Raw genomic sequence first — 14,884 nt, forward strand, 5'->3', positions numbered from 1 at the left:
TATGGGGGGAGATTTTTTTGGCTAAGATACAACCTTTTGATCTTGGTGGAGGTATCTAACAGGCAGTTGTTGATATAGGACCGATGTTCCAGGGAGAAACTGAGATTATAAGGATGCATAGGATGGTCACTGCAGCCACATGGATGGATGAAGTGACCAAGAGAGAGAGTGCAGGGGACTACAGATACTGAGAACAGAGCCTTGGGGGAAAAACTACATTTAAGGAAGGAGTAGGAGGCAGTGTAGTATAGTGAATGGTGTGATGGAATAAAAGGAGTCAGAAAGACCTGGGTTAAAATCCTGCCCTGGACACTTATCTGCTATATGGCAATGGACAAGTCAATTGAGCTCTTTAATTTTTATTTCTCTCATCTTGCAAGATGGCATGACCTATGAGGTTGACTCTAGCTCTAAATATTTCATCTATGAGGACCATGAAGAGGCAGCAAAAACCAAACCAAAATCAAGTAGTCACGGACATAGGAGGAGAACTATGAGGACAGTGATATAAAACCCAAGGAGAGAAAGGGCATTGAGAAGAGGGATTCAGTTGGGTCAAGTTTTGAAAAGTCAAAGAGAATCAGATCAGAGGGCAGGGTTTGGTCATGAGTTTGGAGGTCACTGTTTCAGTGGAGTGGAAAGGACAGAAACCAGATTTTCAGGGGCTAATGGAGTGAGCGAGTGAGTGATGAAGTAGATTCAATGAAAGTAGGTTACTTTTTCTAGGATTATGATGGTGAAGAGGAGGAAAGTAACTTGAGTGGGGAGACATGGTCAGAGCATCAAGGGTTTAAAAAATAATATATATTTATTTGCAAATATAGAATATTAATTTAAATATGCATGTCTATATGTGTATATACACATACGTGTATATTTAAGGTAGGGGAGAGCTGTGCAGATTTGTAGGAGAAAGCACGGATACAAAGGGAGAGATTAAAAGTGTTGGAGAAAGTGGGAGGGGCTGGGATCAAGGGCCTAGATGGGAGAGTTATCCTTGACAAATGGAGGGCCATTTCCTTTTCTGATACTTGGAGGGTAGGGGAGAGGATGAATGAGGATATGGGCTTTAAGAGGCAGAGAAGGGAAGATTGTGCAATTCATCACAGAGAGCCTTGACCTCATTAAAGTGGGAGTAAGGTTATTTGCTCAGGATGAGGAGAGATGGGATTAGGACTTTGAGGGACAGATTTGGTACATGTGCTGTGGGGAATACGAGCAAATTAAGAGAGAAAAGATTGTGATGTTGGAATAAGGGCTTCCCCATTCATAGGATAGCACTCATTACCAGTTAGCAAATTGGAGGTGCTTCATCCAACAATATTCTGTCACTGGGCAAAGAAAAGAGGAAGCGCTGGTGGTGGTTAGCCAGAGTTGGAGAAGAGCAGAGCTGAGATAGCAGAAAGGCAGGGGGTTAACTGCTGAAAGAAGTCTTCCACTGGAGGGTGTAATTCACAGGGAGACTTCGTGATTTCAGATTTTGACATCAGAGCCACCAATTTCATTTCTGTGCCACCCTTCAGGTTTGATGACCACTTGAGGGAGTGAAGATGGAGGAAACCAACTGTTAATGATATCTGGGGCTGAAGCATGGTAGATGTGGGTGTTTTACCTGGGCTGTAAGCCAAGACATAAATTTCTGGGTAGTTGGGTCTGCATTCTGTGATTGCCAGTGACCAACATCTAATGCTGAGAGGCAGCTGGGTGAGGGCACTGGATTTGGAGTTGGAAGATGTGAGTTTGAATCTTAGATCTTCTCTTTATTACCTGTGACTTTGGGTTCTATCTCCAGGTGCTATCTGTAAAAGGAGAGGACCAGACAGCCTTTGAGGTTCCTTCCAACTCTAAATCTTGTGATTTTGAAAGAAATCTGGTTCCTCTAGACAGAACAAATTAAGTAGTGCATAGAATGCTGGTCTTGGAGTCAGGAAGACATGGGTTCAAATCCTGCCCTAGACACTTAGTATTTGTATGACCTTGGGAAACTCTTGAGCTTAGGTTCCTCCATCTGTAAAGGAAGAAATTGAGCTACATGTCTTGGAGCTCTGAATTAAAGATCCTGTGGAATTCATCCTGTGTTTTCCATGCTTGCAGTAAATTGCTCAATGGCAGCACTTTGGATTACAGAAGCCAGTTCCATGTTTGTTCTCCTTCCTGTTGTCTCTCCTTTGTCCTCATCCTCCACTAGCATAGTCACTCTGGGAGCCCAGTCCTCACAGACCTCTCCTTGAACAATGGTATTGTGTTGCTTCTGTGCTTTCTCTTTCCTTCTCCCGGATGAGCAGAAGAAGATTATGATCATGATTTGCTGCATTATTCTCGCTATCATCTTGGCTTCCACCATTGGGGGCATCTTTGCCTGAAAGTCCACTTTGACCTTGACCACTTGCCTCAGGTGAGTCCCCTGGGGAGGGAGTGGAGAAAGTCTTACTCTCTGACTGAGCAGGCTGGACAGTCCAGCTGCAGGGTCACCATTATGAGACAAATGGGAGTTTAGGCTGTGTGTCTATTCATAGAAGCATGACTTGATGTGAGTGGGTTGTTGTTATGAGGGTAGTGTCAAGCAATCAGTCAGCAATTATTCAGTGTTTACTGTCAGGAAACATTCCAGGTACCAAGAATACCAAGACAACAACTCTGTCCTCTGAGAACTCACAATTTATTGTTTTATAATCTATTGTACTGAAAAGGATAAAAGCATGGTGCAATCTGAGTTGAGTTGTGAGGGATGGTGGAGACAGATGCCAGGTGGCTATGTGGTCCATCGAAAAGGGCATCATGAGATCAAGCCTTGAGGTTTCAATGTCCAGGCCTACTACCTACATACCCTGGGTAAATCACTTCTGGGTCTTCTTCCCACTTATAAAATGATGATTCTATTTCACTTGACAAGCACTATGTAAATTGGGGGGATGCGTAAAAAAGTGAAAGCAGTTCTTGTCTTCCAGGTGCTTACTTTCTCTTGAGGGGAAACAGTTCAAACCCAGCAGGGAAAGGTAATAATTACCTCCTCATCAAAAAGGAAAGGGAAGAGGAGAAAGGTGATCAACTCTGTGAAGTACTTTGAACTCTTGGGAAGAAAGGCCTGAAGTAGACCCAAGATGGCATTTTAATTTCTTCCAGAGAAAGATTCTCATTTAGGGATATTTCATAGGAACAAGAATGAAGTGTTATTAAGTCACAATGAGGAGTTAGTAATATTGGTTGACATTGCTGTGTATTTTATAATCTTTCCCACCATCTTTGTTACTTTTTTTTTTGGTTCTAGATGGATCCTGGATTAACATTTCAGTTCCTCTTTCCAACCTGGTGTGCCATCCGTCCATTGAAGATTTCTCAGCTACTTCACCTCTCCTTTGAGAAGTCCCAGTTGGCAGCACTCTACAACCAACAGACAAATGCCTACCTTTTCATTTTATATCCTCTTAGAAGCATGGAGAGCCAGGGTTCAGAGACCCATGACACTTCACATGGGGAACTGGTGGGCAGGGGGTTGAGGGAAAAGTGAATCAAGTTGGTTGAAGAGTAGAAGTTAATAGTGTAAATGACTAGTGGGAGGGATAAGCACTTAGGCTCAATAAGAAAAGACATCATTCAGGAATCTGGATAGATACATGAGTTACATACCTTTTGGGTCAAATGCAGGCATTCATAACAGCTCCAACTTCAAGAGGACCTTGATACTATGGAAAGGGCACTTGATGCTGGTAACCACGGGCAAACTGCTACTTTCCTGGACCTCAGTTTACTCATGAAATGAAGTCCTCGGAGGCCGCCTCCAACTCTTGATCTGTGTATGATCAGTCTTGGTTATTTCTATTTAGGGTAATTATTAACCTCCTCTCACACCTCTTTCCTGCAAATTGAAAAGAAATTCTTTAAGAAGTGATATTTGCAGCCCACTGCAATCCAAGTATGCCCCAATGCCAATCTAGGAGATGAAGCTGAGATGAGGTTCATGTTGTTAAGGCAGTGTTAGGGTGATGGATTTTCTTTAGTTAACTGGGGATATGGTGTTCCTGCATATCAAAAAGCATGCCATGGAACCAAACCCATATCTGAAGAGGGTGCACTAGGTCCTTTTCCTAGGGGTGGAAACGGATGTACACTGAACCATAAATTCCTGCAAGATACTGTGGTTATTGGACAGAGGGCAGGACTCTAAAGTCAGAATAAGTACGTTTGAATCCTGTCATAGAAACTTCCTAGCTCTGTGATCTTGGGCAAGTCATGACCTCTACAGGCCTCGGTTTCTGCACTTGTAAAATGGGGGTTGGACTAGATGGAGTCTGGAGTCTCTTCCAGCTCTAACTGTATGTAATTGTGATCTTTATCCTATTGCGCCCCCTTGTGACTAATGGCCTTTTTAGAAAATGGCTGGCTATTGTGCATGGGCAGCTGGGTGCCAAGTGCTGGGCCTGGAGCCAGGATGACTCAGCTTCCTGAGTTCAAATCTGGCCTCAGACACTACTAGCTATGTCACCTTGGGCAAGTCACTTCACTCTGTTTGCTTCAGTATCCTCATCTGTAAAAGGAGCTGGAGAAGGAAATGGCAAACCCTCTGCCAAGACAACCCAAAATGAGGTCACGGAGAATCAGATGTGATTGAACAACAGGAATTAAGTAAAGAAAACACCTACTTCCAGTAAACCCAGAACAGTGCAAAATAAACCAGCTTACACTGAGATTGAACTCATAACCTGAGTTTTATTGGCAATGTGGTCTTAACTGAGAATGCCAACCACACACCACTGAGAGAATAGGGTTGGAGATCCAAGCCTGACTGTGTAGTTCAGTCCTTTCTCTTCAGATGAGGAAATTGAGGCTGAGTGGTGAAGCGACTTGTCCTGGGTCACACAGCTTCTCAGGGTCTATTTTTGTTTGTTATTATTTATTTGGGTTTTGGATATTTGAAATAATGAATTTGCCTTTGGGTCCCAAAAAGCTTATTACATACATCCTGTCTCTTCAAGTGCTGCTTCAATTAATTTCATAGATTTAGAGCCGGAAGGGATCTTGGTGGTAACCCAGTTTCTTAAGTAGCAGGGGCAAGATTTCAGCCCAGGTCCTGACTCCAAAGCCAAGGAATGGTCTTGGCACTGTACTTGGCTCCATCTAATTAGAACTCACTTTTCAGGTGATGGGCAAATGAAGCTACTTCTTCTCTTATCCCTACAACTTATTTCCCAACCACTTCCCTGTTGGCAAGAGAACTTGACCTGCTGACAAGCAATTTGGTGTGTAGTGACAGAAAGCACTGGGTTCCCACTTCTGTCCCCGAGATCCTCCAGAACAGAGCAGGGGCTTCAAGATAATTGTGATTCACTGAAATAGGATTATTTACATTATGAAAAGATACACTATAGGGTACTTTGAGCTGCCTTGTGCATTTTTGTAAAAAGGTCAGCAGCTGGAACAGGAACAGAACTCATGCATAAACTGAAGTGTCATCCCAAGGCTCAAGCAAGCTGATTTGGTGCTGGCAAGAGTGCTGGACTCAGCCTCAGGGAGATCTGGGTTCAAATCCTGTCAAACAGTGCATGTGTAACCATGGGAAGTCATTTAACAACCTATTTCCTCATTTGTAAAACAAGGGGGTAGACTAGAGGGTCTCTAAGGTCCCCTACATTTATGATCCTAAACTTTCTTCTGCTGAGGCATCCATTTGAAATTTTCAGAATCTTAAAAGTTTGACACTTAAAATCAGATTTGTGCCATCTACATTGAATGTGCTGTTTTCTCAGCCTGCTTCCACATTTTACAAGAGAGGGTAGTGGTCCTGCATGTAATTCTGATTCTGAATTCCTTTAGCTCTGGGAGAACAGGAAGGTAAAGAGGGTGTTTACCCAGCCCCTGAATCAGAGGGTGCTACAGGCAGAAAGGCAGGAATTGCCAGTGATACCACACAGAATTGTAGGCTTTGAGTCAACATTGTGACTGTGTGCACTATGCTAAGTGATGGAAGATGGGGAAGAATTAGAGATGGTTGTATATGACTACAGACCTTGTCCACCAAGAGCTTAGAGTCTAAGAGGGTAGCTTAGAGTGTAGTAGTAAAGGAGCTGATACCAGGGTGAGATACAGTCACACAAATGTTTAACCCTGCTAGTGGCTCCTTGAAGGTTTTCAGTGCTCCTGGACTTTCTGTTCTGTCTCACTGAGATCAAGTCTAGGACTAGGGGGTAACTTGGCCTGGATAGAAGAAGTCTAGGTTCTCATTACAATTTCTGTGTTGCTGTTTCAAAAATACAGTTGTCAAATGAGTATGTGAAGTTAACAAATAAAGTTACATTGAGTGAAGACAGCTGTGCCCAAGATTTGTGTATAGGGGTAGAAGTAGAAATGCCATGACTCTGATGACCAGTGATGGGGGTATGGAGGGTTTCTGTTTTGTTCCTCCTAAGATGTATTTCTATCCTTCTGATTTACACCTTTACCTTTGCTTTACCACTCCCCCACTGAGTCACTGATGTAGGGAGGCAGTGTGCCAGAGAGGACACAGGGCTGGCCTTAGTGTTGGGAAGTTAGGTTTCAATCCTGCAGACACACTAGCTGGGCCACTGTGAGGCTGGTGACCCTCACCTGTATGTCACAGCATCACCTTCCTGATGTCACCATCCTCGTCGAGATAGAAGGATAAACAACAACCATGGGAAGGTCAGAGACCATCTTTCTTTGCATCACCAGTGTTTAGCACGGTCTCTGGCACAGAGTAGGTGCTTGATGAATGTTTACTGACTCAGTGTCAACCTCTCAGCGTCCCAGACAACAATGACTATAAATTACAGAAAATTTATTAAGTTGCCCATACTGGAAGGCAATTTCCACAAACGGATAGGGAAAATATAGGGCAAGGGTTCTTGACCTGGGAACTGTAAATTCCAAAAGGGTCCAAGACTTACAAAAACAGGTCGAAGGACCCCTGGAATAAAGACTCCTTTTTGGTGAAGAAACTCCCACTACCAACGTGGTCAGCATGTCTTCTAGCTGCCAAGGGCACGTAGCAGTTTAATGTCTTGCCTGGAGACACAAATTTAGTGTGTATTAAGGGGAGGAATTGAATCCAGGTCTCTCTGGCTCTGAGGCAAGAACCCAAAAGAAGTCACTTAGGTATTTCCAGAGTCCCTTTAAAGGGAAGAAGACTTCTGTAGAACCAATTCTATTTGACGCTCCATGATACACACCATGAGATCCTCCATTCATCTGGTGGGGAGGGGGAGGCTCAGAGAAGCTGGAAGCAAGAGGAGGTGGGGCAGCTTCTCTTGATGCCTGCTCCTGGTCTTGAGGTCACTAGACCCGTTCAGGCAAGAAGAACTTGCCCCAGTAGCGGCCCTTATAGGTCAGGTCATAGGGGCTCACCACCTTCCTCATCCCGAGCATGTTGGCCTTGATGATGCGTTCAAAGGTCCAGGGGTTCTGGTTGTTGAGCTCCCTCTCCCTCTGTTCCTCATGCATCTTTTTCAGAGACTCTCGGCTCACAGGCTTGGCTGGGAAGGGCAGCTTATGTGCTACCTGCCTGAGGAAGTGTTCCACCTCACCAAACTCACATCGACCACCCACCTCCACAATAAGGCGGCCAGCCTTGACTGCTGTCACATAGTGGTCAATGGCACCTTTGCCGCCTCCCATACGCTGGCCCATACCCTTGCGGGTGATGGGCTTGTAAGGGCCTGGGACACGCCAGATGGCAAACATGTTCTTGGTGTCCAAGGCACGGTTGATGGTCAGGCGCATCATTTCAAAATGGCCCCAGCGGAGATAACCGCCACCTAATGCCTAAAAAAGACAGGAATTAGGAAAACAACCCCCATACATTAAGTACCTAGTAAGAGGCAGGCATTGTGCTGTGTTAGGAGTTCAAAGACAAAACTGATAAGTCTCCCATCTCAAGGAGCTTAAATTCCACTGGGAAGATGCAACATGTATACAAAAAAACACAGAGGAATTCAGGAGGGGGCAGTGAAAGGATAGAGGTTTCCAAAAGGCAAAGGAGGGAGGGAATTCCAGGAAAGTGGAACAGTCTGTGCAAAGTCAGAGAAGAGAGAAGGGATGTTGCATGGGAGTGACAGCACACAATCCCATCTGGCTGCAACACAGAGTTCATGGAGGGAGGAGACAGCAGAAAGTTATACTAGAATTAAGATGGAGCCAGGTTCAAAAGGCTTCCAACAAGAAACATCACCAGGACACCTCTGTCCAAGACACTACTGGGGGGGAAAGAGGTGAAAGTAACCAACGTTTCATCCCAGTGGAGTTGGTGCCCTTATTCTTTTATCTGTTACTGCTCTGTGGTTTTCCCACTTCTCACCTGTTTCTCCACCAGAACATGTACAGGCAATGAGAAAAACTTAAATTCAAAACTATAAATATTTGTTAAGCACCTACTGTGGGTGAGGGATGATGCTGACCTAGGTAAGTGGTAGCAACTCTGGTCCAAACTGTGCAAGAGGACAGTGTTGAGACAAAGTGCTTGTGTGCGCACTGGAAGGTGAAATATGGAAGTGAGCTCCTTATGATGAGGAAGGGAATAAGCATTAAGTGCCTACTATGCATCAGGCTCAGTGTCATCTCATTTGATCCATCCTCACAACAACTTTGGGTGATAGGTGCTATTGTAAACTCCATTTTTACAGCTGAAGAGTTGAGGCAGAGATTAAGTGACTGGCCCAGAGCTAGGATGTACCTGAGGCTAGATTTGAATCTTCTACCACCCAGCATTCTACTGATACACAAATGGTGGAATTTTGGGCATGAAAATATGTGCATTTGGAAAAAGTCATATTAAAAAGCATTTATCATCGTAGCTCCCCCTGTAAGCCACAACAGGTAGCTGCCTTCTTAGCATATCTTTTGCTCTGGTTGTGGTAGAAGAATATCACCAACACTTATTAAGTGCCAGGCACTGGGGAAACAAAGGCAAAAGCAGACCCACCCTTGAGGAGTTTCCGATTTGAATGTGTGCGTCTGCCAAGGGAGAGGGGAAACTGGCAGTGATCTCAAAAGGATGGCATAAGCAATAAGAGAGACCAGGGAAGGCTTTTGAGCAGGAAAGCATTCCAAACATGGGGAGAGAGCCAGCAAAAAGGCAGTCAGGAGAGGGGAGTGTTGTGTGCGAATCCCCAGTTAGAATTAGCTAAGATGAGGCCCATGACCTGATCCATCGACCCCACCCTTGGCCCCCATTTTCCCTGCTGCTGATTTCTTGGCTCACTCACCAGGATACCAAAGTTACCCTCCGTGAACTCGGTGGCTTCAGTGGATGGCCCTCGGATATCACTCAGGTTCTTGGGTTCCCGCCTCACCTTTGGCACAAGTGGCATCCGATCAACAAACTTGAGCTTAGGCTTATCAGGAATAGAAACACCTAAGGAAAGGAGCAGTAAGTGGAGAGTGACCTACAGCAGTCACATCAAGGAGCATAGCCCTCCAGAAGATATAACCTTCACTGAGGAAGGTTATATGTCAGTAGCCATAAAAAGGAAGGAAAAGTCTCTTCCTATGTGCTCAGCATCTCCTAATGCTTCATTTCAACACCTAGGTGACCTGGGGATCTTGATGGCTATGTCCACATGGCTTAAATTAGAGCTACTTAAGCTAGAAAGGCCTTGAGTTCTGGCTGTGGCAACTAACAGCTTTCATAAAGTAGGCAGAGGCTGCCACCTGGATTGGAGGAGGGAGTGGCCATACTAATGAAATTCTAGACAAGGCAGCCTCTTAAAAACTAGATTTTAATTTATATCTGTGGTTTTCACATCACCTCCTCTAGAGACCAATCCCTTATATTATAAGGAGAATTATACACTATTCCACACCTGTGAATTCCTTTCTCTTCAAAGGAGTAGGAGAGGTGAATTCTCATATCTCTTCTTTGAGTTCAAGGCAGTCACCAGACCTATCAAACTAGGACACTGAGGATGGCAGCCCTCTTTGGGACCTGGAGAATGGCTGGGCCTAAATATGGCCAGGATAATGTAAGCTTCTCAAAGTCAAGAAGCATCATGTGCAATTTTTTCTGTGTATGTTTTTCCTGTGCTCTCAGTGTTGGCACAACATAGCGCCTTACCCAGAGGAGGTACTTAATAAATGCTTGATGGATTGGACTTTGTTGTGCCCACCAACCAAGAAGTGACAGAGTCCAACCTTCTGTCCAGCACAGCTAGGCTGCTATGCTTTTGGAATATATAGTATATGACTGTACATTAAGGGCTTTCTCCACCCTCCAAACAACAGTACTTACTGGTGAGCCTACTATCAGTTGGGAAAATAAGACTGAGATTAACTAGAGAATAAGGTCTCTTACCTTCATAGGTTGGTACTGGGAGGAAGGTCTTCATGCCAGCACTGAGTGGTTGGGCAGCTCCAGGACCTGAAAAACCAAACCATCGGAGGACAGACTGAGAAATAACATGACCAAAACTTGGGAGCTGGGATGGTGCGTGCTCAAGACCCTGGGGAGATGGGGCCTGGTGCCTAGGTGCTGACACTTCCTGCCACCTGCCTCACAGATGATCCTTTGCCTACAAACATGGTATCATGAGGTTGACTGGAGAAGTGGGGAATGTTCGGCTTAGGGAAAGGAATGCCCTGAACTGGCAGAGTAGGATGTGAGGTCTTTGAACGCGCCATGCTTTATGGATGAAACAAAGACCAATGTCCTAGTTGGCACCAGCTCTCTGTCTGAGGCTTAAACGCTTACAATGACAAGAAGCTCACTACTTCACAGGGCAGTGTTCTTAAGCTGGAATCTGCGAATGTGTTTTATTTCAAAAACACCAGTTTCCTTTGTATTCTAATGGAGTCCACTTTAGGCATGTGTGCACGTGACAATGAGAGGGTGTCAGGGACACAGGGGAGGCTAAGAACCTTCCATCTGGGGGGGTCCCCTTCCTCCCCCATTCTTCTTTTCTAGAATCCTAGGATTGGGAGGTACTTGGGCACTCCCACCCCCCAAACAAGCCGGGGAGGAGAGGGGGACCAGCCTCGCTTCGCCCGAGCCTCTATACAAGGCTCGGGACCCCCAGCTTAAGGCTGGTACGAGGGCCCTCGAATGGAAGCTCCCCGCGGTGTTTCCCGTTCCCAGAAGGCCTGGGTAAACAGTAAGCACTTATACAATGCTCGTTCACTCACTCCCTGCTGCTGTACTTAGTGCCTGGTCTAGCCCTTCCCCCAACCAGTGGCATTTACAGATGGCAGATCCCTGAGGAAGGGGGAGTTAGGTCAAGGTCTGGTTGTCCCAATCACGGCTGACAACTCTCGGGGCGCCGTCGTTGGCCCCATTTTACAGACGAGACAAACGAGACTCTGAGAGCTTAAACGCCTAGCCCGGGAGGACGCAGTTCGGGAGCGTCGGAGGCGGGATTCGAACCCTCAGCCCTGCACACTCAGAGGCAGAGCTCGGCCTAGCCGGAAAGGGCTGGGGGAGGAGAGCTGGACACCGCAGGCCCGAGCGGGTCTGAGAAGCCTAACCTGAAGGAAGCACGCTGAAGACCGGAGTACCGGCGCGCGCTACCAGCCGCCACATGGTTTCGAGCCGGGGTCCACCGCCGTCACCAAAAAGAGTCCAACGTGCGCCGAGCCCCAGGATACGGACCCCGGTCGTCAGCGAGTTCTCAGGGCGCCGCCATGACAGACAGGAAATGCGTCATCACCCCGCCCCTTTCAATTTCCTTTTGTCCAATTGGAACTCACTTCCCATTCAGGGATTCTGGGAACACTCCGCGTCTGATTGGTGGACCGGGCGGAAGGGGCAGGGACCCTAGCCGACTTTTGGCTTCTGAGCGTTTCCGGTTATAGCTCTAGTTGGCCTGGTTTGTGTTCTCCAGTCGGTCCGTATCGTCGTTGCCGCTAGGAGCCGCCTGGCCCTCCTGTGCTGGAGGACTCCGCCCCAAGGCCACCCTTAAATTTTTTCTCGCTCCTCTCCTCTCGGACGTGCCGGATTCCGAGGTCTCGGTCCATAGCATTCCTGGCTGCCCCTCCTTCCCTCCCCCTCGCCTTGTTTCCCCACCATTTGCCACTTTGGTCGGGTCACTGCTCTGGGCCTCAGATTCCCATTATGCAGAGGGGTTAGGGCGCCCTTAAATTTGGAGTGAGAGGATCTGAATTAAAGTCTCCTCCATTTACTACTTTGTGATCTTGGGCAAGTCTCTTAACCATTTTGGTCCTCAGTTTCCTTATCTGTAAAACGAGAGGAGGTGGATACGTGTGTGGCAAGGATCCCTGGGAGTCAAGGAAAAAGGCTTCTCCTGCCCTGCCTTTCCTCCAATAGCTTCCATCCCCTCCTCATACCTTCTGCTGCCATTGAAAGTCTAAGACTTTCTGTCTCCGCCCTCCCGGTTTAAGCCCTCTGACCTGGAAAGGGGGCCAGAGAAGCCTGAGACCGTGCAGGTAATGGTAACAGATTGTGTGGGGTAGATGTGATCAGAAGACACAAATATTTACCTCCTATGTAGAATGGTGATGTCTCAAACATAGTCCATTAACCGGTACAGAGAGATCTTTGCAGGTGCATATTAACTTAGAAAACCACATATTAACATTATATTATATAATGTTTTTTATTTATTTTGTGAAATTTTTTTCCAATTGCATTTTAATTGAGTTCATGTTGGACTTGGGCTGATGTAGAGTAATGGACAAATGAGAATCCTTTTTTGAGTTACGATGGTATTTTCAAAACAACAGCGAATTCCACAAGGAGATAAAACTTAGTTATTGAGCTCAGGGTAAGGTTCAGGACACATTTACTTTATCAAACACTGATAGTTAACTTTTTCTGTGACACACCTTTGGAAAGTAATTTTTCCAAAAATCAATCCCTCTTTGACCATTCCATTTAAAGATTTTCCTTTCTAAGTGGTTGAATGTGAACCCGAGATATTTTCATTGCTATTCAGTCATTTTACAGCGGTGTCTGGCTCTTCTTGATCCGGTTCAGGATTTTCTTGGCAAAGATACTGGAGTGGTTTACCATTTTCTACACCAGCTCATTTTACAGATGAAAGTTAAATGACTTGCCCAGGGTCACATAGCTAGTAAGTGTCTGAGGCCATATTTGAATTCGTGAAAATGAATCCTTCAGACCTGGCACTCTATGCATTATGCCTCCTAACTGCCGCACATTTCTATTAACTGAAGTAATTGTTGCTGTTGTTTAGTTGTTTTTCAGTCATGCCTCACTTTTTATGACCCTTTTTGGATTTTCTTGGGTGGGTTTCTTAGCAGAGACGCTGGAGTGGTTTGCCATTTCCTTTTCCAGCTGATTTTACAGATGAACCAAACAAGGACCTTTTGCCTTTGTCCAGTCACCATCTCAATCACTTCCATTGTGTTCCTGCAAAGACCTTGACTTAAAGGGCCCAAGGTCTCCCAGTGCATCAGGTCATCTCCAGTCATCCTGATGAATATGTGGTCACTGGATGCAGATGGCTCTGGAGGAGAAGTGAGGCTGGTAACCTGCCTCACTCAAAACGAGGTCAAGTGCAAGTCGTCATCATTTCTCTGATGGCATGGTCTTCTTCGGCAACGAAGGACGAACACAATCCCACTCACCTCAGGGAGGAGTTATTAGTTGGCTGATCTGGAGACAGGGAAATAGGACATAATTAGAAAAAGACTTACACATTTTCTCTTTTAGATTAGTCCAAAGTTTTAATTACAATTACAGGATAATTACAAAATGTTTTCTTAATATTTCTAAAAGGAAGCAACATGCCTTTAGTTCATTTCCATACTGTTCAAAGAACTGATAAACTTTGGGAATACAATCACATATTTTTTTTCTATAAAGATATATATTTCTATAAAAATATATATATTTCTATATATTTAGTCATAGACATGGAATGGCCAACATACCATCACAAGGGGGCAGACTTTTGCTATGAATCGCAATATTTTACATCTTCCCTAACATGGTGTCTTGTGTGACAGAGTTATATTTCTCTAGAGAAACAAGCAGATTTCATCAATGGTGGCCAGCAGAGTTCTTAAGAGGAACAGTATTTCTGTCAGCCCTTTTCTTTTGTCCTGACAGAACGAACCCTTTCATTCTCTTCCCCCCAAATTAGGCTGTTACTTTTTTAACTTTACACTGGCTGAGTCACTGCCCTTATTGTTTTAAGCAAAATGTATGTATTTTGGGGAGGGGGGGCAAGAAAATAATAACAGTAATAATAGCTAGCATTTCTACAAGGCTTTCAACTTTGGCAAATGCTTTAAAATTTATTATTTTATCCTGACAACTTTGAGAGGGAGGTGGTTATTATCCCTGTTTTAGAGATGAAGAGACTGAAGTCAACAGTGGTTAAGTGACTTGCCCAGGGCCATAAAACTAGTAAGTGTGGCTCTTTGATTCAATCCACACTTCACAGAACAGATGCCCTTCATAAAAGGATTTGTTCTGTAAAACTTGGACTCAGTCAAAAGGCCTCACCTGGAGACCTAGAAGGACACATGAGGCTCCGAGGCCACAAGTTCCCCACCCCTGACATCACTTCTTTATTTGTGCTTATATTTTCTTAACTAATAAAGCAAGCGCTTTGTGCCTCCCTCTCTTATTGTACCATCACATTCAACTTAGAGTGAATTTGGACGGAGCAGTAATAGTGGTAGTTTGCATTTATTTAGCACTAAGGTTTGTAGAGCACTTTACAAGTAGCTTTTCTGATCCTCACAAAGCCCCTGAGAAGTAGCTGCTATTATTATCCCCATTTGCAGATGAGAGAATTCAGGCTTACAGAAATTAATCAACCTACTTAGGTTCACATAGGTAGAGTGGTGGATTTGGAGTCACAGGACCGGTTTCCAATGCTGGCTTTGCCACTTCCTGCTTGTATGACCTTGAACAAATTATCCAACTTTGCTGGCCCCCAGTTTACCTATCTGA

At 45.1% G+C, this 14,884-nt stretch overlaps 1 protein-coding gene across 1 annotated transcript; it reads right to left on the minus strand.

Moving 5' to 3' along the window:
* Nucleotides 1–6,776: 6,776 nt before the first annotated feature.
* On the minus strand, nt 6,777–11,655 carry MRPL16 (mitochondrial ribosomal protein L16). Its single transcript, XM_072638716.1, has 4 exons — nt 11,467–11,655; nt 10,301–10,366; nt 9,216–9,364; nt 6,777–7,776 (listed from the first exon to the last, which is right to left on the minus strand). Exons 1-4 carry the CDS (start codon nt 11,519–11,521, stop codon nt 7,291–7,293), a joined length of 756 nt encoding a protein of 251 aa, XP_072494817.1. The 5' UTR covers nt 11,522–11,655; the 3' UTR covers nt 6,777–7,290.
* Nucleotides 11,656–14,884: the final 3,229 nt, after the last annotated feature.

Source organism: Notamacropus eugenii, chromosome 2 (assembly GCF_028372415.1).
Source record: "Notamacropus eugenii isolate mMacEug1 chromosome 2, mMacEug1.pri_v2, whole genome shotgun sequence".
In the NCBI taxonomy this organism is placed as follows: Eukaryota; Metazoa; Chordata; class Mammalia; order Diprotodontia; family Macropodidae; genus Notamacropus; species Notamacropus eugenii.

Coding starts and splice junctions, on each gene's coding strand:
- MRPL16 (XM_072638716.1), bottom strand. CDS start 11,521: ATGTGGCGGCTGGTAGCGCGCGCCGGTACTCCGGTCTTCAGCGTGCTT. Junction 10,367..11,466: donor CTTCAGCGTGCTTCCTTCAG/GTTAGGCTTCTC, acceptor TTGGTTTTTCAG/GTCCTGGAGCTGCCCAACCA. Junction 9,365..10,300: donor CCCAGTACCAACCTATGAAG/GTAAGAGACCTT, acceptor TCCTTTCCTTAG/GTGTTTCTATTCCTGATAAG.